This window comes from Somniosus microcephalus, chromosome 12 (genome assembly GCF_052327205.1).
Source record: "Somniosus microcephalus isolate GS21.2 chromosome 12, FLI_Smic_1.0, whole genome shotgun sequence".
Taxonomy (NCBI): domain Eukaryota; kingdom Metazoa; phylum Chordata; class Chondrichthyes; order Squaliformes; family Somniosidae; genus Somniosus; species Somniosus microcephalus.
Window position 1 is genome coordinate 167,997,126 of NC_140998.1, and position 21,033 is coordinate 168,018,158.

At 44.4% G+C, this 21,033-nt stretch overlaps 1 protein-coding gene across 3 annotated transcripts in view; it reads left to right on the plus strand.

Moving 5' to 3' along the window:
• The first annotated feature begins 225 nt into the window (after positions 1-225).
• Positions 226-21,033, plus strand: part of tmem62 (transmembrane protein 62) — a 49,882-nt gene continuing 29,074 nt past the window's right edge. The window contains exons 1-6 of one of the 3 annotated variants that reach the window (XM_086003807.1): positions 231-533; positions 1,677-1,788; positions 14,287-14,424; positions 15,803-15,848; positions 18,102-18,243; positions 20,308-20,432. In XM_086003807.1, coding sequence (XP_085859933.1) covers positions 291-533; positions 1,677-1,788; positions 14,287-14,424; positions 15,803-15,848; positions 18,102-18,243; positions 20,308-20,432 — 806 coding nt within the window. In that variant the 5' untranslated portion in view covers positions 231-290. Of the gene's footprint in view, positions 534-1,676; positions 1,789-14,286; positions 14,425-15,802; positions 15,849-18,101; positions 18,244-20,307; positions 20,433-21,033 lie in introns of all 3 variants that reach the window. The other 2 variants (XM_086003809.1, XM_086003808.1) reach the window with 2 other exon arrangements.

Below are 21,033 nucleotides of genomic sequence, written 5' to 3' on the forward strand. Positions count from 1 at the left end.
TGGCCTACTCCTGCTCCTATCTTCTGTGTTTCTATGTTTATCTTCAATCTGTGTCCTCTAGTTATTGACCCTCCTGCCAGTGGAAACAGTTTCTCCTTATTTCAACAGCTCAATTAAATCTCCCCTTAACCTTCTCTGCTCTAAGGAGAACAAGCCCAGTCTGTCCACATACCTCAAGTCCCTCAACTTGTTCTAGCCTGTGTTGCCACAGCAACCATCTCCTTCGTGTGCCCGCAGGGCGACTCTTGTCCGCCCGCGCTGTGTTGTCGCTGTTGGAGGGCTGGCTCGGGATGCCGGAAGTGCTCGGGCTGTCCGCCCAGCCGCGGTGCGGAGCCGGCTCCATTCGGCCGCACCGGTTGCCGAGGATGCTCCGTCTCTTCAGCCTGGTGATGGCGGCCGGGCTGTTGCTGGCCTGCCTCACCGCCTACGTTCTGGAGAATTACACCGTGCAGCCCACCTTCAGCGGGCATCCGCGGGGCGGTCAGCCTCCCTACCCGGGCCGCGGCATGGACAACATCTTCTGGTTCATCCAGGTAAAGGACCGCAGGCTGAGGCCCGCGGCTCACCGCGCACGGACTGTCCGTTAACAGGCTGATTCTGACTGTCTGTCCCTTCCTTCCCCATCGTGGCTGCGAGAGCGAGCCAGAGTGTGCAAACCCGGTCTTATTTCAGATGAATGAACCCCTTTAAAACCTTGTCCTATCATGTCTGTGAAATTGGTTCAGCATTCTCAAAAATCTCACTGAAATTAAATCAGTTAATCTCACTAAAACCATCTCTCTCTCATATACTATATCTATTAGTACTGTGCAAGTTAACAGAATCATTCAGCATGTTACTGAGAGATGTGGAAAGATCGATTCATACAATATTAGGGGCGGATCCACATGGTGCTAAAAAGCCCTTTGAGATTTAAAATGAATTAAATCCCTTTAAACCATAATAAGTCTCTGTCTCTGCCTCTGCCCTCCATCCACCTGCCAAAAAAACCATGGGCCAGTTTACGGGACAGGTGCAGAAGTGACTCTGAACCGACGCAGCTTGCTGCTTTATTGAATTAATTTTTTTTGCTGCTTTCTTTTTGTTTTGTTTTCACATTTTATAACTACTATACAACGAGGCGCATTACGGGAACAGTCCGATGTTCAAGATCATCTCACGCCCAGCATCTCAAGTGCCTATGCCTCTTAATATATAAAAAGAAATTGGCCCTAGCGGAACAAGTAGAAACCGACGTGCTCATTTGCAGTGTAAGATTCAACGAAGTCTGCATCTTTAGCAGTACAGTCCATGAAAAAAATCAGCACACCTGGACCATTGGACTTGTTTGGGCAGTTTTATTATATATAATATATATCATTTTTTTCCTGCCCTAAATCTTATGCTAAGAGCGTCTTTGTGCATGTTGCTGAGTGATATGAAAGGATCGATTCATACAATATTAAGGGCAGATTCACATGATATTCAAGCCCTTTGGCATAATGTAAGGTAGAATTACACACCTGGAGGATCAGTGTGTTTTGGTGGTAGTGGCTGGTGTCTTTTGTTTGTTGGAGGAGGTGGAGGAAAGGAGTCAGGCTTTGAGCATGCTGAATTTTTAACATCTCTTTTTAAAAGTATATATGGACTGGCTCTGTTCATGGTGAATTTAACTGAAAAAATGTTTTTCTGCTCAGGTGTCTGATCTCCATATCAGTAGGTTTGTAGATCCCCAAAGAACCCCTGACTTTCAGAAATTTTGCACAGAGACCATTGACGTAATTAAGCCAGCAATCGTTTTCGTCACAGGTAGGTCATGAAACACAATAAAAAAAATAGTTTGGTTATCAATAGATGTGTAGTTGCTCAAATATTCTAAATCTGCATGGGGGCGTCCAGCAAACGCGCAGCAAATTTACAGGACCGTGGACCACATTCTTAACCAGAGGGGTGATCAGAACTTGTATTTTCAATTATTGTTGATTCTGAGATCATTTATATGTTTTTTAAAATATGGAGGCTACTTTTAGTGAGAAGTAAATAAATAAAATGACAGGGCTGTGTAGCTTTATTTCACAGTAGTGTAATGTTTGTTGAAAATAGGGTTATTCAAGGGAAAAACATTGCACATCAGAAAGTACAAGTACAGTACTGACAATGTTTCAATCAAAATGTTGGAGACATTTTTTACTCACTGAAAAACATGGCATTGTTATTTTCAAGGCTTCGGGAATTTAATTGTACAGTAACAACCTTTCACCGACCTTGAACTGTACCTGAGCTTAAATAAACTGTTGGAGATGGTATTCACTTGGTTTCTTGCTTTGCACTACTATTGTAAGTTTAAATTACAACTTCCATTATTCATGAATTGGGCACAGTTCAGTGAGATCTTTTTGCATAAAAAGTTCACAGATAGAAGAACAGCGACAGTGGAAAAATAACCAGTGTTTAGAGCTGTTGTAAATACATCCGACTGGTTCATAAAAGGGTTAATATTGACTTTGGAATATTGATTTGTAGGAACAGGAAATGACTGGCTCCAATTTCCTTGTCTTCTTGCCATATTCCTCCCCTCTTTCTCCAGAAACTCATCTAATTGCTTCTTCATTATATTAAATCGCCAGCTTCGAGGGACTTCTCTGGAAACAATATTGGCCTTTGGGTAGAAAGTTCTACCTGACTTCACTTATTCCTAATCTCCCAGTGCTTAAATTTGTGTCTCCTGGAATTTTCTGTCATAGTGACTAATTGGCTGGGTTAACTTTGTAAATGTTTTAAAGGGAGGGAACATGAGAAATAGGAGCAGGAGTAGGCCATTTGGCCCTTCGAGCCTGCTCCGCCATTCAATAAGATCATGGTTGATCTGTACCTCAACTCCACTTACCCGCCTTTTCTCAATATCCCTTGATACCCTTCTTAACAAAATTCTGATGGTCTCAGTCTTGAAAATGTCAGTTGCGCCCCCCCCCCCTCCCCAAGCGTCCACAGCCTTTTGGGGGAAAGAGTTCCGGATTTCCACTACCCTTTGTGTGAAGAAGTGTTTCCTGAATTAACTCCTGAATGGCCTCGCCCTAATTTTAAGATTATGTCCCCTTGTTCTGGATTCTCCCTTCACGGGAAATAGTTTCTCTCCATCAACCCTATCAAATCCTTTTATCATTTTAAAAATAGTGATTAGATCACGCTTTTACCTTCTAAACTCAAAGGAATGCAAGCCAAGTTTATGCAACCTGGCCTCATGATTTAACCCTTTAAGCCCTGGAATCATTCTGGTGAATCTGTGTTGCATCCGCTCCAAGGCCAATATCTCTTTCCTGAGGTGTGGTGCCCAGTACTGAACGCAGTACTCCAGCTGAGGGTCTGAATTATTTTCCCATTTTCCCTTATCTGCCCACACTGTTCTCCAGCTTAAAGGACAGGTAGTCACACAGCCTACGAATCCTGGCACATAGCTGCCTGCCCATCTGTGTGTAATCACTTCAATGATAAGAGAGGATATAACGATGGGTAAGCAGGCAGTGGAGACTTTATCAGTAGAATTAAGAAATAGAAAAGGATTTAAGACTGTAGTGGGAGTTGTGTATAGGTCTCCTGGTAGCAGCTGTGAAGTGGTAGAACGTATAAATGCAGAGATTAGACAAGCATGTAGTAAAGGCAGTGTAGTTTTAATGGGGAATTTTAACTTTGATATAGATTGGGATAAGCGGATTTGCTCATGTCAGAAAGGTAGTGAATTTCTTGTGTGTCTGAGAGAGTTTAAAGGAAGTAGGTGAGAACCTTGCAGATGCCCTAACTATAATCTTTCAAAGTTCTCTCGATTCAGAACTGTTCCTTTAGATTGGAAAATTCTGCATGCACTCCGCTATTTAAGAATGGTGAGAGAGGGAAACCAGGGAATTATAGACTAGTTAGCCTAACATCTGTTGTCGGGAAATTGCTAGAGTCTATAATTAAGTATTAGGTGACTGAACACCTCAAAAATTTTCAGCTGATCAGAGAAAGCCAGCCTATTAAGAGGAACTGATAGGATAGATAGAGAGAAACTCTAGTGCAGAGAGTGTAGTTTGTCACGGAGTACAGATCGGAACAGAGTGTTAAGCTGCGAGTTTGGTGAGTGAGGGAGTTCGGGGAGGGAGGTGTTCCTTTCTTTTTCCATCTTTGTCAGCTTCCAGGAGGGCAGGAGCTAAAAAGCTGCACAAGAGGGGACAGAAAACCAGCAGTCAGTATTTCTACATTCCAGTTATTAAAGTAAAAGTAAGGTCTCTAGTTTAAAGTAAGGTCCCTAGTGTATTTAATATTCTTTAATTTAAAGGGAGTAAATTAAGGGTCGGACATGGCAGGGCAGCTCGGCAGCGTGGAGTGCTCCTCCTGTGCTATGTTGGAAGTCAGGGACACTTTAGGTGTCCAGGGCGAACACATGTGCAGGAAGTGTCTCCAGCTGCAGCTACTCAAAATCCGTGTTTCGGAGCTGGAGCTGCGGCTGGAGTCACTGAGGAGCATCTGCGAAGCTGAGATCTTCGTGGATAGCACGTTTAACAAGGTGGTCACACCGCAAGTAAAGAGTGCACAGGCTGACAGGGAATGGGTGACCACCAGACAGAGTAAAAGAACTAGGAAGGTAGTGCAGAAGTCCCCTGGGTCCATCTCCCTCTCCGACAGATTTTCCGTTTTGGATACTGATGGGGGGATGGTTTCTCGGGAATGCAGCAAGAGCCAAGTCCATGGCACTACGAGTGGCTCAGCTGCACAGGAGGGGAGGAAAAAGAGTGGGCGAACAATAGTGATAGGGGATTCTATCGTAAGGGGAACAGATAGACGTTTCTGTGGCCACAGACATGACTCCAGGATGGTATGTTGCCTCCCTGGTGCCAGGGTCAAGAATGTCACTGAACAGCTGCAGGGCATTCTGAAGGGGGAGGGCGAACAGTCAGAGGTCGTGGTTCACATTGGTACCAACGACATGGGTAGAAAGAGGGATGAGGTCCTGCAACAAGAATTTAGGGAGCTAGGTAGCAGATTAAAAAGCAGGACCTCAAAGGTTGTAATCTCTAGATTACTCTCGGTGCCACATGCTAGTGAGTATAGGAATAGGAGGATAGAGCAGATGAATGCGTGGCTAAAGAGTTGGTGCAGGAGGGAGGGCTTTAGTTTCCTGGATCACTGGGTTTGCTTCTGGGGAAGGTGGAACCTGTACAAGTTGGACGGGTTGCACCTGAACCAGAACGCGACCAACATCCTTGCGGGGGGGTTTGCTAGTACTGTTGGGGGGGGTTTAAACTAACTTGGCAGGGAGATGGGATACGGAGTGGAGCTATAGTAGGGGGTGATGCACAGCCAAATATAGAGGAAAAAAACAAGTCAGCCTGGAAGGCAGAGCAAATATGTAGCGGCACAAGGGAGTATGGCAAGGCTGGATAGCATTTATTTTAATGCAAGGAGTCTTGCGAGTAAGGCAGATGAATTGAAGGTGTTGATGAACACTTGGGAGTATGATACTGTTGCTATCACAGAGACATGGTTGAGGGAGGGGCAGGACTGGCAGCTCAATATTCCGGGGTATAGAATCTTCAGGCGAGACAGGGGGGTGGTGTAAAAGAGGAGGAGGTGTCACAATATTAATCAAGGAATCAATTACTGCTGTAAGGAGGGATGATATCTTAGCAGGTTCCTCTAATGAGGCCATATGGGTAGAACTTAAAAACAAAAAGGGGGCAAGCACTTTGCTGGGCGTGTACTCTAGACCCCCAAACAGTCAGGGGGAGATAGAGGAACAGATGTGTATGCAAATCTCAGAAGTGTAGAAATAATAAGGTAATAATAGTAGGGGATTTCAACTTCCTCAATATTAACTGGGATAGTCAGTGTGAAAGGCTTAGAGGGTGTGGAATTCTTAAAGTGCATCCAGGATAGCTTTTTGAGCCAGCATGTAGAAAGTCCTACAAGAGGGGGGGCGGTACTGGACCTAATTCTAGGGAATGTAGCCGGGCAAGTGGTAGAAGAGTTAGTAGGAGAGCATTTTGGTGACGGTGACCATAATTCGGTGAGATTTAAGGTAGTTATGGAAAAGGACAAAGATGGACCGGAAATAAAGGTTCTAAATTGGGGCAAGGCCGATTTTAATATGATAAGGCAGGATCTGGCCAAAGTGGACTGGGATCAACTACCTGTAGGAAAATCCGCATCAGAGCAGTGGGAGTCTTTCAGAAAGGAAATAGAGAGAGTACAATGGCAACATGTTCCCGTAAAGGTCAAGGGTGGGACCAACAAGCCCAGGGAACCCTGGATGTCAAGGGATATACAAGAATGGATTAGGAAAAAAAGGGAGGCTTTTGGCAGATACAAAGGACTAAAAACAGTGGAAGCCCCAGAGGAGTATAGAAAGTGCAGGGGGGTACTTAAAAAAGAAATTAGAAGAGTGAAGAGGGGGCATGAAATAACACTGGTGGGCAAAATAAAAGAAAATCCCAAGGTGTTTTATAAGTATATTAAGGGCAAGAGGATAACCAGGGAAAGAGTAGGGCCCATTAGGGACCAAAGTGGCAAACTGTGTGTAGAGCCGGAAGATGTAGGTGGGGTTTTAAATGAATATTTTGTATCTGTGTTCACTATGGAGAAGGACGATGTAGGCATAGAAATCAGGCAGGGGGATTGTGATATACTTGAACAAATTAGTATTGAGAGGGAGGAGGTACTAGAGGTTTTAGCGGGCTTAAAAGTGGATAAATCCCCAGGCCCAGACGAGATGTATCCCAGGCTGTATTCAAGAAGGGTAGTAGGGATAAACCAGGGAATTACAGGCCAGAGAGTCTAACATCAGTGGTAGGGAAATTATTGGAAAAAATTCTGATGGACAGAATTAGTCTCCACTTGGAGAGGCAAGGGTTAATCAAGGATAGTCAGCATGGCTTTGTCAGGGGGAGATCATGTCTGACCAATTTGATGGAATTTTTCGAGAGGGTGACTAGGTGTGTGGATGAGGGTAGTGCAGTTGATGTGGTCTACATGGACTTCAGTAAGGCTTTTGACAAAGTCCCGCATGGGAGACTGGTCAAGAAGGTAAGAGCCCATGGGATCCAGGGCAACTTGGCACATTGGATCCAAAACTGGCTTAGTGGCAGGAGGCAGAGGGTGATGGTCGAAGGTTGTTTTTGTGACTGGAAGCTTGTGTCCAGTGGTGTACCGCGGTGATCGGTGCTGGGTCCTTTGCTGTTTGTAGTGTACATTAATGATATAGATATGAATGTAGGAGGTATGATCAGTAAGTTCACAGATGACATGAAAATTGGTGGGGTGGTAAATAGCGGGGAGGGAAACCTGAGGCTACAGGACGATATAGACGGGGTGGGCAGAACAGTGGCAAATGGAATTTAACCCTGAAAAGTGTGAGGTGATGCATTTTGGGAGGACAAACAAGGCAAGGGAATACACAATGAATGGTAGGACCCTAGGAAGAACAGAGGATCTTGGTGTGCATGTACGTAGATCCCTGAAGGCAGTAGGACAGGTAGATAAGGTGGTTAAAAAGGCATATGGGATACTTGCTTTCATTAGCCGAGGCATAGAATATAAGAGCAGGGAGGTTATGATGGAGCTGTACAAAACGCTAGTTAGGCAACAGCTGGAATACTGTGTGCAGTTCTGGTCACCACACTATAGGAGGGATGTGATTGCATTGGAGAGGGTGCAGAGGAGATTCACCAGGATGTTACCTGGGCTGCAGCGCTCCAGCTATGAAGAGAGACTGGACAGGCTGGGGTGGTTTTCCTTAGAGCAGAGAAGGCTGAATGGAGACCTGATTGAGGTGTACAAAATTATGAGGGGCATAGATAGGGTAGATAGAAAGGAACTTTTCCCCTTAGTAGAGGGGTCAATAACCAGGGGGCATAGTTTCAAGGTAAAGGGCAGGAGGTTTCGAGGGGTTTTGAGGAAAAACTTTTTCACCCAGAGGGTGGTTGGAATCTGGAACTCACTGCCTGAAAGGGTGGTAGAGGTAGGAACCCTCACAACATTCAAGAAGCATTTAGATGAGCACTTGAAATGCCATAGTATACAAGGCTACGGACCAAGTGCTGGAAAATGGGATTAAAATAGACAGGGCTTGATGGCCGGTGCAGATACGATGGGCCAAAGGGCCTCTTTCTGTGCTGTATAACTCTATAAACTATTTCTGCTGGTAGGGGAGTCTAAGACTAGGGGGCATAGTCTAAAAATTAGAGCCAGGCCTTTTGGGAGTGAAATTAGGAAAGACTTCTATGCACAAAGGACGGTAGAAGTTTGGAACTCTATTCCACAAACAGCAGTTGATGCTAGATCAATTGTTAATTTTAAATCTGAGATTGATAGCTTTTTGTTAACCAAAGGTATTAAGTGATATGGGCCAAAGGCGGGTATATGAATTTAGGTCACAGATCAGCCATGATCTCACTGAATGGTGGAACAGGCTCAAGGGGCTGAATGGCCTACTCTTGTTTCTGTTTAAGTGCTGTCTAGAGTGACTCTCTGTGGGGAAGTGCCTGGTTGGTTTTCAATCGTATAATTATGGAGAGCAAACAGGCTCTGAGGTTTGGCACTCACACTGTGGAGATTCTTGGTCACTAACTTGCATCGTGCCAGTCTGTGGTATTGTGTGTTACAGAACCAATACACAGTGCTGTGACATAGGAGAAAGAAAGAACTTGCATTTATATAGCGCCTTTCACGACCTCCCAAAGCGCTTTACAGTCAATGAAGTACCTTTGGAGTGTAGTCACCGTGGTAATGTAGGAAACGCGGCAGCCAATTTGCTGTTTGTGGGAGTTTGCTGTGCGCAATGAGATAATACCAGAAAATCTGTTTGTGATGTTGGTTGAGGGATAAATATTGACAAGGAGACTGGGAGAACGCCCCTGCTCTTTTTCGACTAGAACCAATTTGAACGGGGCCTCGGTTTAACAACTGATCCGAAAGATGACGCCACTGACAGTGCAGCGCTCCCTCAGTGTTGCGCTGAGGCGGCGGCCTGGATTGTAGGTTCAAGTCCCTAGAGTGGAGCTTGAACCCACAGCCTTCTGACTCACAGGTGAGAGTCCTACCACTGTGTCAAGGTACTAGGATATCACGCTGGCATGCCCAAAATAAGCTTCAAGTGACAGAGACAGATTAGTAATGGTCCATTAAATCAGGTTCTCTTTTTTTTTAAAGTAGAGAAATCTAGGTAAAGCCCAAGGCCCACAAAGGTCAAAAAGAGCTAACGAGAAGATGAGATAGATTTAAAAAATAGTAGTTAGGTAGGATGCAGCTTAGGTTTGAAAAGGATGTGGACTCTGAATAAAGTGCCACAGTTTTATGGTTCTGGCTAAGAACGAGTCACCATGAAAACAGCATGATGAGTATTTTCACTTGAAGAATTTGAAGATTATATACATTAGTAAACCTCAGCATTGATCATAATGTGTCACTGATTACACTACTGCAAGAGGGGTACACATCTCGAGAGAAGCAATTTTATAAGATGTTTCCAGGGAAGGCACATGAAGTGTGTTTTCCTTGATTGTTGAACACTAACTATCAACCACAGGTAGATACATTTGTTCCCTCACACACCACAGTTACATAAATAAATCTCTTCATGTCTCACTGGAGGAAGCAGGTCTTTTATGCGCCATTTGTTTAGGCAAATGGTTTTTAATAGGGACGGCCGGGAAATGGATAAAACAAACGCTTAAACGAACTTGTATATTTCTTTCATTACTCAATATCTCTGCAAAATTGCTTAGTGTTACTAAAAGGTTCTGCTTAAATAAACAGGTTTAAAATTCAGGGTTTTTATCCAGAGCCTTCCTCCAAACTTGAAAAATGGTAGTCGTTCCAGAATGTGTGTGCTTATATTAATCATTTTGTTTTGCTGGTTGATTGAGTTTGGTGATAAACATAAAATACAACTAGTGTAACCATTTAGAAGACGTTGCAAAATATTAAAATTAAACAATATAAGAACATAAGAATTAGGAGCAGGAGTCGGCCATACGGCCCCTCGAGCCTGCTCCGCCATTCAATAAGATCATGGCTGATCTTCGACCTCAACTCCACTTTCCTGCACTATCCCCATATCCCTGGAGTCCAAAAATCTATCTATCTCAACCTTGAATATACCCAACGATTGAGCATCCACAGCCCCCTGGGATAGAGAATTCCAAAGATTCATCACCTTCTGAGTGAAGAAATTCCTCCTCATCTCGGTCTTAAATGGCCGACCCCTTATCCTGAGATTATGCCCCCTAGTTCTATACTCTCCAGCCAGGGGAAACAGCCTCTCAGCGTCTAAAATTCAAAGTGAATAGTTTCGATTGCCATACCTGTAATATGCTGCATTCACTAAATAACCAACCCCTTGAATATAGTAGCCTAGATTTATTTTGCAGTAAAGTTATGTGATAAAAATTGTTGAGTTATGCTTTACCTTGTTTTGATTTTGACACAAAGTCCAGTAATTGCTCCTAAAATGATTGATCTGGGTGTTTTCATCTGCAGTAAGTTCCCATCAGTACACAGGAGTGGAGGCAGGGGTAGGGTTCACGAGCAGCAAAGCCGGGTATACTCCGTACATGCTCCGCTCTGTCCATCAAAAAAACTTTGGGGTGTTATTGTCACAGATGCATGCTGGGAATTGTAGCCTGCTACTTTGTTGAATCTCTTCAGCTGGCAGTGATGACACTGGTAAACCCTTGCATTGCTATAGCGCCTTTCATGGCCTCAGGACTTCCCAAAGAACTTCACAGCCAATGAAGTACTCTTGAAGTGGAGTCACTGTTGTAAACGCGGCAGCCAATTTGCGCACAGCAAGCTCCCACAAACAGTAATGAGATAAATGAGCAATTGGGCTGTTTGCGTGATGTTGGTTGAGGGATTACTATTCCCTGCTCTTCGAAAAGTGCCATGGGAACTATTACGTCCACCTGAGAGGGAAGACAGAACCGAGGTTCTAACATCTCATCCAAAAGACGGCAACAACAGTGCAGCACTCCCTCAGCACTGCACCGCGAGTGCCAGCCTGGATTATGTGCTCAAGTCTCTGGAGTGGGACTTGAACCCACAGCCTTCTGACTCGGGCAAGAGTGCTGCCGACTGACATCGTGGCATATTTGATTGGTATTTTCCATTCCTGCTGGATTGTAATTTGTTGCAGTTTTTATGAATATGAAATGTTAGCAAATGCAGTGATAACTTGACACACATACATGTATGATGGCCAGAATGACAAAACATGCAGTCTTGTTTATAGCATTCAATTCTGCATTATCTGGAGGTATCCTGTCAAATGTAGGCTGTCGTGGTTAAAGTTATAGCCTAGCTTACAATCTACTTAGCATATTAGGACCTTTTCTCCCAGCTCCCCATCTGTGTCTCCAGGAAAAGCGACCCTGTGCTGCACAGCATCGTTTGCCTAACCTTTTTTTGACCCTGGTCTGATTCCCCCATGCTTCTGGAGTCCTGGCAGATTTTTCCACCCCCCCCCCCCCCCCCAATCCCGAAAACTGGCCTGCGGCCCTGGCTGGGTACCTTCCCAACCCGGCAACTCGGATCTGGAACGGTGACCCCGGCTGGATCCCTCCCAGACACAAGCACCCATCACCCAATAACACAGCAAGAGCAGCGAGGGAGGAAAAGGGAAAGAAAAGCAGAATAGGTGAGAGAGAGAACAAAAGAATCACCAAAGAACAGACACAGAAGGTAAAGAGGAGGGAAGAAGAACAGAGACAAGCAAAAGAGGACAGAAAGAGCAACAAAAGCACAAGAGCAGCTAAAGAGCCAGAAAACCAAAAAAGGGAGAGGAGAAGCATCTCGCCCACATTCTCTGCTGCCCACGACATGAAGACAACAGTCTGGTAAGAGAACATTCTCTATCTCAGAGGCACTGCCACAAGACATCCATTAATATAAACAAAAAGTGGTTATGTGCACACTTTTCCTGTCTTTCCCATCACCCTAACTGTTGCATTTAATTATAGACCAATTTATTATAGCTGAGAGGCTCGCATTGCTTCCAAATTTTATTTATTTAAATAAAAAAGCCAGTAATTTGAAATGTACAGAGAAACTCCTCCACCAACACAAAATACCTGGATAACACCAGAGTCAGAATGTTAATAGCCTCTGACTTAGAAAATAACCTTTAAAATGACATGACATTAAAAAAAGGCCGCTATTTCATCCTGGGTTCCGACTTGCAGCCTGAAGAGCAATGAAGCTCTGGTTGACCTCGGTCTCCATAGTTCCCTCATCAATGATTAACATACGGCTCTTGTTGCTTAACAACTAGACTTTGTGACCTTCGAGAGACAGAGCTTCACCTTAGCAGCAGAATAGTATATGCTGCATTACTTGGTATAACACTCCTGTCCTTGTAAAACAGCATATTATGATTTATCATGATCATTGCCATTGGGTAATATAATAATGGTTTGTCTATGCACCCATGTTCTTCATACTTATATATACAAAAGAAAGGAGAAAGGAAGTCAGCCATTTCATCCTGGGTTCTGACCTGCAGCCTCAAGAGCAATTAAAATCTGATTGCTGTTAAGTAAATACCATGTGAGGTCAATTAGACTTTATGTCCAGGACACAGCTCTATCTTCGCAGCAGAATGATACATTGTTCATCACGTACAACACATTTACAACATTTTGAGAACGGTACATCTAACGCTTATTTTCTGTCCAAGTGTCGCACTCAAATCTCTGTGTCACACATGAAAAACATAAACAAAGGAACTCTCCTGGAACACACAAGAACAGGAGCCAGAATGTCTGCAGTCTCTCACCTGACTTCTGTATAAACTCACCAAGTTTTTACCTAACACCAATTAAACTTTGTAGCCTTAAAGGGGGACACACTTTAGCAGAACAATAATACAGGACACAGGGAGAGCTCCCCTGCTCTTCAAATAGTGCCACGGGATCATTTACATCCACCCGAGAGGGTTTAACATCTCATCCGAAAGACGGCACCTCCAACAGTGCAGCACTCCTTCAGTACTGCACTGGAGTGTCAGCCTGGATTGTCCTAAATTGTCTTGAGTGAGACTTGAACGAGTGAGACTTGAACCCACGACCTCCTGACTCAGGCGAGAATGCTACCACTAAGGCACAGTTGGCACTTTAGAAAAACAACACATACACTTATTTACCAGGAGCAGTACCAGAAGAAATTCGCTAACAATATAATAAAAAGGTACTTAAAAAAAGTAAACAAAGGCAGTATTTGGAATGAAACTTTCTAGCAACAGAAATAACGAGTCAGAATAGCGCAGCTTCTTAACTTTTTATTCATTCTCAGGATGCTGGCAAGGACGGCATTTATTGCCCATTCCACGCTCCCTAGAAGGTGATATATTCTTCTTAACAGTTTGATACCAACTGAGTGGTTTGCTAGGCCACTTCAGAGGGCAGTTAAGAGTCAACCACGTTGGTGTGGGACTGGAATCACATATAGGCCCAGACCAGCTATGGTTTCCTTCACTAAAGGGACATTAGTGAACCAGTTGGGTTTTTATGACAATCCGACTGCTTCTTAGTCACTCTTACAGACACCAGCTTTTTATTTCCAGATTTATTTATTTAACTGAATTCAAATGCTCAAACTGTCGGGGTGCGATTTGAACTCTAGCTCTCTGGATTATTAGTCCAGGCCTGGGGATTACTAGTCCAGTAACATAACCAATACACTACTGTACCCGTTGATAAATAAAGACAGAGCTACGGTTCTGACCTACAGTAAGAGTCCTAATTAACCTCTGGATGAAGTCACCCAATTTTAGTTAGAGTTTGTGGCCTTGAAGGTACAGCAGAATAAATACATACAGGGTTAGTTGAAGTAGGGAGGAGGCTCATGTGGAGCATAAACACTGGCATAGACCAGTTAGGCTGAATGGCCAGTTTCTTTGCTGTAAATTCTGTATAATTCTATCTAAAAAAAGCTGCTCATAGGAACATGCTACAGCAAAAAAGACCACGGTCCATCTAGTCTGCCTGCTACCATCCTTCCTCTGTGCATCTCTTGGTTCCCAGAGTGCTATTGGTGAAGCCTGTCAACAGGTCATCTTTCTGAGTCAGAGAATGTTGTACGACTCGGCATGACCAAATGGAAGGACAGGGAAAAACGCACAGGAGCAAAGAAAACGGGCAAATACCAACTCCCGACAGTGGCAGTGGATGGTGAGAGATGGGCAGCTTCGGGTCCTGGCCGTGGTGAAGAGAGCAGGGTCCTTTCCTCACCTGCTCCGATGGCCTTGATTTCACATTTAGATTGTGTTGTGTCTCGCAGGAGATCTGACGGACGCCAAGACAAAGAACAAGATAGGATCTGTTCAACACGAGATCGAATGGCAAACCTACCAGACTATCCTAAAGCAATCCAGAGTTTTGGAAAAGACAAAGTGGATCGATATCAAAGGAAATCATGGTACGACAGTCACCGTGGTTTATTTCTGGCAATAATGCAGCAGCTCAATTATTAACTCCACTATGATAGTACTCGAAGAAAGAAAGTTGGCATTTATATCGCGCTCTCAACCTCATGACGTCCCAAAGCGCTTTACAGCAATTAAGTACTATTTGAAGTGTAGTCACTATTGTAATGTAGGAAATGTGGCAGCCAATTTGCACACAGCAAGGTCCCACAAACAGAAATGTGATCAAAACCAGATAATTTGTTTTTTAGCAATGTTTGTTGAAGGATAAATATTGGCCAGGACACCAGGAAAACGCCTCTGCTCTTTTCAGATAGTGCTATGGGATCTTAAACGTCCACCTTCGAGGGCAGACGGGGTTTCTGTTTAACGCCTGATCCAAAAGATCGCACCCCCGACAGTGCAGCACTCCCTCAGCACTGCACTGAAGTGTCAGCCTGGATTTTGTGCTCAAGACTTTGGAGTGGGACTTGAACCCACGACCTCTGACTTGGAGGCAAGCCTGCTGCTACTGAGCCATAGCAGGGGATCGGCGGAAACCCTCATCAAGGAAACAGAGGAGAGTTTTCTGCGAGTTTTCTGGTGGCCTTGTAAATGGTGGAACTTCTGCGCGCCCCATACAAAGTGGACGATGAGCCAGAGTTGGAGCCACTGGGCAGGGACTCCATAAGACTGCATGTGGACACCAGGCCTGGACCCACCCCTGCCTAAGAATTTTTAAAAGATCCTGGATTGGGGCTTGCTCTTTTTCTCACTCCTCCCAGATCCCAGTTTGGCTTTCAAAAGTTCATTGGTGCAAAGTTATACAGTGGGACATATTGACCCAATAACTCGCCATGACACCAGGCCACATTGAAACCATTATGTTCTTCCAGGAACAGATGTTGAGATTCTAACAAAGAAGGCAGCTTTCACTGGAAGTGGAACAGTGATGGTAGCTTTTCAGGATGTGGTCATGAATCTGAGCGTTAGTGTTTGGGAGCATCTCGATTTTAACATTCTCATCCTTGTTTTCAAATCATTCCCTGGCCTTGCCCCTCCCTATCTCTGGAACCTCCTCCAGCCCTACAACCCTCCCAGATCACTGTGCTACTCCAAATCTGGCCTCTTGTGCATCCCCCACTCCCTTTGCCCCACCGGGCCTTCAGCTATCTGGTCCCTAAGATCTGGAATTCCCTCCCTAAACCCCCTCCTTTAAGACCCTCCTTAAAATGTACCTCTTCTGTCGTAATATCTCCTTATGTAGCTCGGTATCAAAGTTTGTCTGGTTATGCTCCTGGGAAGCACCTTGGGACATTTTGCTACATTAAAAGAGCTATATAAGTTGTTTTCATACCCACCATGACGCAGTCTTCCTCTTTCTTATTGCAGATACTTTCAACATTCCATCACTTGAGAGCGTCAATAACTACTACAGGTATTGTGCTGAAAGGCTATCTGAAATTGGGTTCTCAAATGCCCTGTGTGATGTGGCATTGAGATGTACAGTTTAATTCCTGGGCCATGCTGAGTGATCTAAGCCATGAAAAATGCAGCCAGCACAATCTTTTTGCGTCAAACAGTGAAACTCGCCTGAGGTGTTTTCTCTCTCGGCTCTCTCCCTGTGCCACTCAAACAGTCTGCTTGGAGACGCACCAGACTAGGAACAAAGTGGACTCTATGCTTGACTTTCCCTTGCTGTGGGAAATGCGTTGGCTCCCAGCAGCTTTTCAGGATGGTATAAATAGAGGGGTGGGGCAAGAATAGAGAGTGCCAAAGCTTGTCATGCCACTGCAGACAGGAGGGGGGTGGGGCGAGGCGAGGAGTGTGCGTGACAATGGATTCTAATACCACTGGAAATTCTCACTTTACTGGTTTGTATAAGGTTTCTCTGACCGTTCTTGTGAATGCATCTTTTAGGTTTTGTGTATGTATATATATATAAAGATGCATTCACAAGAACTGTCAGAGATATGAGGAAAGAGCGGAGGAGTGGGACTGATTGGACAACTCTTTCAAAGAGTCGGTACAGGCACGATGGGTTGAATAACCTCCTTCTCTGCTATATGATTCTATGAATATGCTAAGTGGATAGAAGTTACCTAGTTGCATAGTATTTATAGCACAGAAACAGGCCATTTGGCCCAACAGGTCTGTGCTGGTGTTTATGCTCCACACGAGCCTCCGCCCACCCTCTTGACCTAACTGCATCAGCATATCCTTCTGTTTCTTACTCCCTCGTGTTTATCTAGCTTCCTCTTAAATGCACCTCTGCTGTTCACCTCAACCACTCCATGTGGTGGCACTTTTCACATTCTAACCCCTTTCTGGGTAAAGAAGTTTCTCCTGAATTCCCTATTGGATTTATTAGTGACTATCTTATATTTATGGCCCTTTAGTTTTGGTCTCCCACAAGTGGAAACATCTTCTCCATGTCTACCCCATTAAACCCTTTCATAATCTTAAAGACCTCTAACAGGTCACCCCTCAGCCTTCTCTTTTCTAGAGAAAAGTGCCCCAGCCTGTTCAATCTTTCCTGATTGGTGTAACACCTCAGTTCTGGTATCATTCTCGTAAATCTTTTCTGTACCTTCTCCAATGCCTGTGTATCTTTTGGAGACCAGAACTGTTCACCATGCTCCAAGTGTGGTCTAACCAAGGTTCTATACATGTTTAACATAACTTCTGTTTTTTCAATTCTATCCCTCTAGAAATGAACTCGTGGTTTGTTCGCTTTTTTTTTATGGCCTTACTAACCTGCGTCGCTACTTTTAGCGATACATGTATCTGTAACCCCAGATCCCTCTGCTCCTCTACCCCATTTAGATACGTATTTTCCAAGGAGTAAATGGCCTCCTTATTCTTCCTACCAAAATGTACCACCTCACACTTCTGTATTGAAGTTCATTTGCCAATTACACACCCATTCTGCAAGTTTATTCATGTCTTCCTGTATTTTGGCGCAGTCCTCCTCTCTATTAACTATTTGGTGTCTTCTGCAAATTTTGAAATTGTACTTCCGATTCCCGTGTCCAAGTCATTTATGTAAATAGTGAACAGCAATGGTCCTAGCACCGATCCCTGTGGAACTCCACTTCCCACCTTCTGTCAGTCTGAGTAACTACCTTTAACCCCAGCTCTCTGTTGTCTGTTTTGTAGCCAGTTTGCTGTCCATTCTGCTGCTTGTCCCCTGACTCCACATACTCTGACCTTAGTCAGGAGTCTACTATGCGGTAGCTTATCAGAGGCCTTTTGGAAATCTAAATATATTGCGTCTACTGCATTACCCTTATCTACCCTGTCTTGTTCAAAGAACTCAATAAGGTTGTTCAAGCATGACTTTCCCCTTTTGAAATCCGTGCTGACTGCTCTTTATTATATTTTCAGTTTCTAGACATGTTTCTACTACATCTTTGAGTAAGGATTTCATTATCTTTCCTACCACTGACGTTAAGCGAATTGGTTTATAGTTCCCCGGACTTGTGCCATCTCCTTTTTTAAATATAGGAATCACACTAAACACATTTGGCAAAATATTTAACATATGACTCATGATAACCCACTCAAGATTTTTAATGAAAGCTAAAGACAACTTGACAGTAAAAAAATAACTCAACAAGATTGACGTTTTAAAACAGTTACTACATATCGACACAAACTTGTGACTTTGAACCTTGTGCTCATTTTACAGGAAATACTCTGCCTATCGACGGGAAGGTTCCTTCCATTATGTACATCAGACTCATTTTGGAAATTACTCCTTCATCTGTGCTGATGCCACCCCGAGTCCTGGTCCCAAAAGACCGTTCAATTTCTTTGGGCTCTTGAACCAGGTGAGGAACATGTGTCTGTGCATTACAAAGAATTAAAACTTACTTACATTTTTAAAATTTCATTCTTAGGATGTGGGCCTCACTGGCAAGGCCAGCATTTATTGCCCAGCCCGAGTTGCCCTTGAGTGTTTTGCTCGGCCACTCCAGAAGGCAGTTCAGAGTCAACCACGTTGGTGTGGGACTGGCGTTACATGTAGGTCAGACCGGGTAAATGACCAGAGGTTTCCTTCCCCAGGTGACATCACTGGACCAGTTGGGTTTTTACGACAATCCGACAGCTTCATGGTCAGTTTTACTGGTACCAGCTTTTTATTTCCAGATTTTTAAAGCTGAATTCAGATTCTCGAACTGCCATGATTGGATTTGAAATCGCATTCTCCAGATTATTAATCCAGCAACAGAACCACTACTCTACCGCACCCATAAATTGGACCAGTGGGTAGCACCTTCACCTCTGAGTCAGAAGGTCATGGGTTCAAGCCCTGCTCCAGGGACGTTTTCGGAGACCCTACTGGCTTCTCCCGTAACTATTCCCCGTAACTATTTTGAAGAGCAGGGGAGTTCTCGCCAGTGTCCTGGCCAATATTTATCACTCAACCAACGCCACTAAAAACAGATTAACTGATCATCATCTCATTGATGTTTGTGTGCCAATTCACTGCCGTGGTTTCCCCAGTTCAAAAACCCGTAGCCTATTTGACCTCTTAACCTTTACATCCCATCCCATCCTATCTGTTCTGTTCAGTCCTGTCCAGGGGCTTCCCCAGTCTCACCAGGCTCATCCTGCTGAGATGTTTACTCAACTTTTTGTATACAACCTGCTGTGTATTTCCAGCATTTTGTATTTTTACTGCCATAATCTATTAACGATAAACATAGGCCATTCGGTATGAGGAAAGGAAAAGCAGAAAACATGCATTAAATGAATAGAAATAAAGAACTTTCATATAGTAGCTTTCACGACCTCAGGACGTCCCAAAGCACTTTACAGCCAGTGAAGTACTTTTGAAGTGTAGTCGCTGTTGTAATGTAGGAAACACGGCAGCCAATTTGTGCACAGCAAGCTCCCACAAACAGCAATGTGATGATGACCAGATAATCTGTTTTTAGGTGTTGGTTGAGGGATAAACCAGAAGGTCACGGGCTCAAGTCTCACTCGAGAGACTTGAGCATATAATCCAGGCTGACACTCCCAGTGCCATACTGAGGGAGTGCTGCACTGTCGGAGGTGCCATCTTTCCGATGAAAGATTAAACCGAAGGCCCGTCTGCTCTCCCAGGTGGATATAGAAGATTCCACTGTGGCAGAACCACTGAATGACTCTGGCTAACTGTATATAATTCTCTTTAACGATGTTCTAACACCAGCCTAAACCTGTACCATTGTGTTAGGCATTACTGTGTTTTGTATATAGAGTTTGCATGTATGGGGCGTGGCCCCTTTAAGAGCGCGGGTAAATGCGATGACGTCACGTCGCAAACCACAGGGCTGCCCAGGCAGTCCTCGTGGCATCTCTGTCGAGTAAAGACCTGTTTAATTGTTCTCTGGTGTCGATCTCAGTTATTCGTAGGAATTCGTTAATTCCTACACCACGTCACTATTCAAAGAAGAGCAGGAGATTTCTTTGGTCCTGGCCAACATTTATCCCTCAAGCACTAAAGACAGATTATCTGGTCATTTATCTCATGGCTGTTTGTGGGACCTTGCTGTGCACATACTGGCTGCCACGTTTCCCACAATACAACAGTGACTACATTTCAAAAGCAAAAATTGGACGTAAAGCCCCTTGGGACGTCCTGAGATCGTCAAATACAGTTGTAAGTTCTTTCATTCTTTAGTGTATAGGTACCAACAGTATAGATCATTCCACTGCAGAGGTAACTGCAGCTCATGTGCCGTAACCTCTCAATTTGAGTATAGCAGCATACATTATAGGGATACAATCTGCTTTATATGGGGTGGGGTGAGAAGAAGACTGCTGAAAAATGGAGCTGGGGTGGGGTGGGGGGGGGGGTGGAAGGTTAGCAAACTATAGAGTCAGTAAAATTGTCCCGTACTTTGCAGAATAAGATGGATGAATTGTCAAAGCTCGCATCTGAAACAGTCTACAGTAATCAAACCATTTGGCTTGGCCATTACACCACCTCAACTATCATCTCCGCCTCTCCTGGCATACAGCAAGTCATGAGGTAAGGGCTTTTGCTTTCTTTCTAAAATACTTGCGCTGATAAAGGAACATGGGAACAGGAGGGGGCCATTCGGCCCCTCGAACCTGTTCCACCATTCAAGTAGATCATTGCTGATCTGTATCTTAACTCCATCTACTCACCTTGGTACCATAACCCTAAATTCCAGATTTCCACTACCCTTTGTGTGAAGACATGCTTCCTGACATCAGCCCTGAATGGCCTAGCTCTAATTTTAAGGTTATGTTACCTGGTTCTGGACTCTACCACCAGAGGAAATGGTTTCTCTCTATCTACCCTGTCAAATCCTATAATCATCTAGAACACTTTGATTCCGCTGGTGCGCAGGCAGGACTGGGAGAGAGCAACGCCGCACCGTGTCGGGGTGGATGAAGCTCTCTGTGCTCCCGGAGTCAAAAAGGCAGTTTATTGCATGGCCGTTTACCTTAACGTCCATTTTGGACCGAGCTAGTTGGTGCGGTCTCGTTTGGTCCAGCGTAACAGAGGCCAGCGTAGGGGTCGGTGTGTCGCTGCGGGTATCAGATGGGGGGGGGGGGGGGGGTTGGCGGCCTGCTGCGTCCCGGCTGGTGTCCAAGATGGCGGC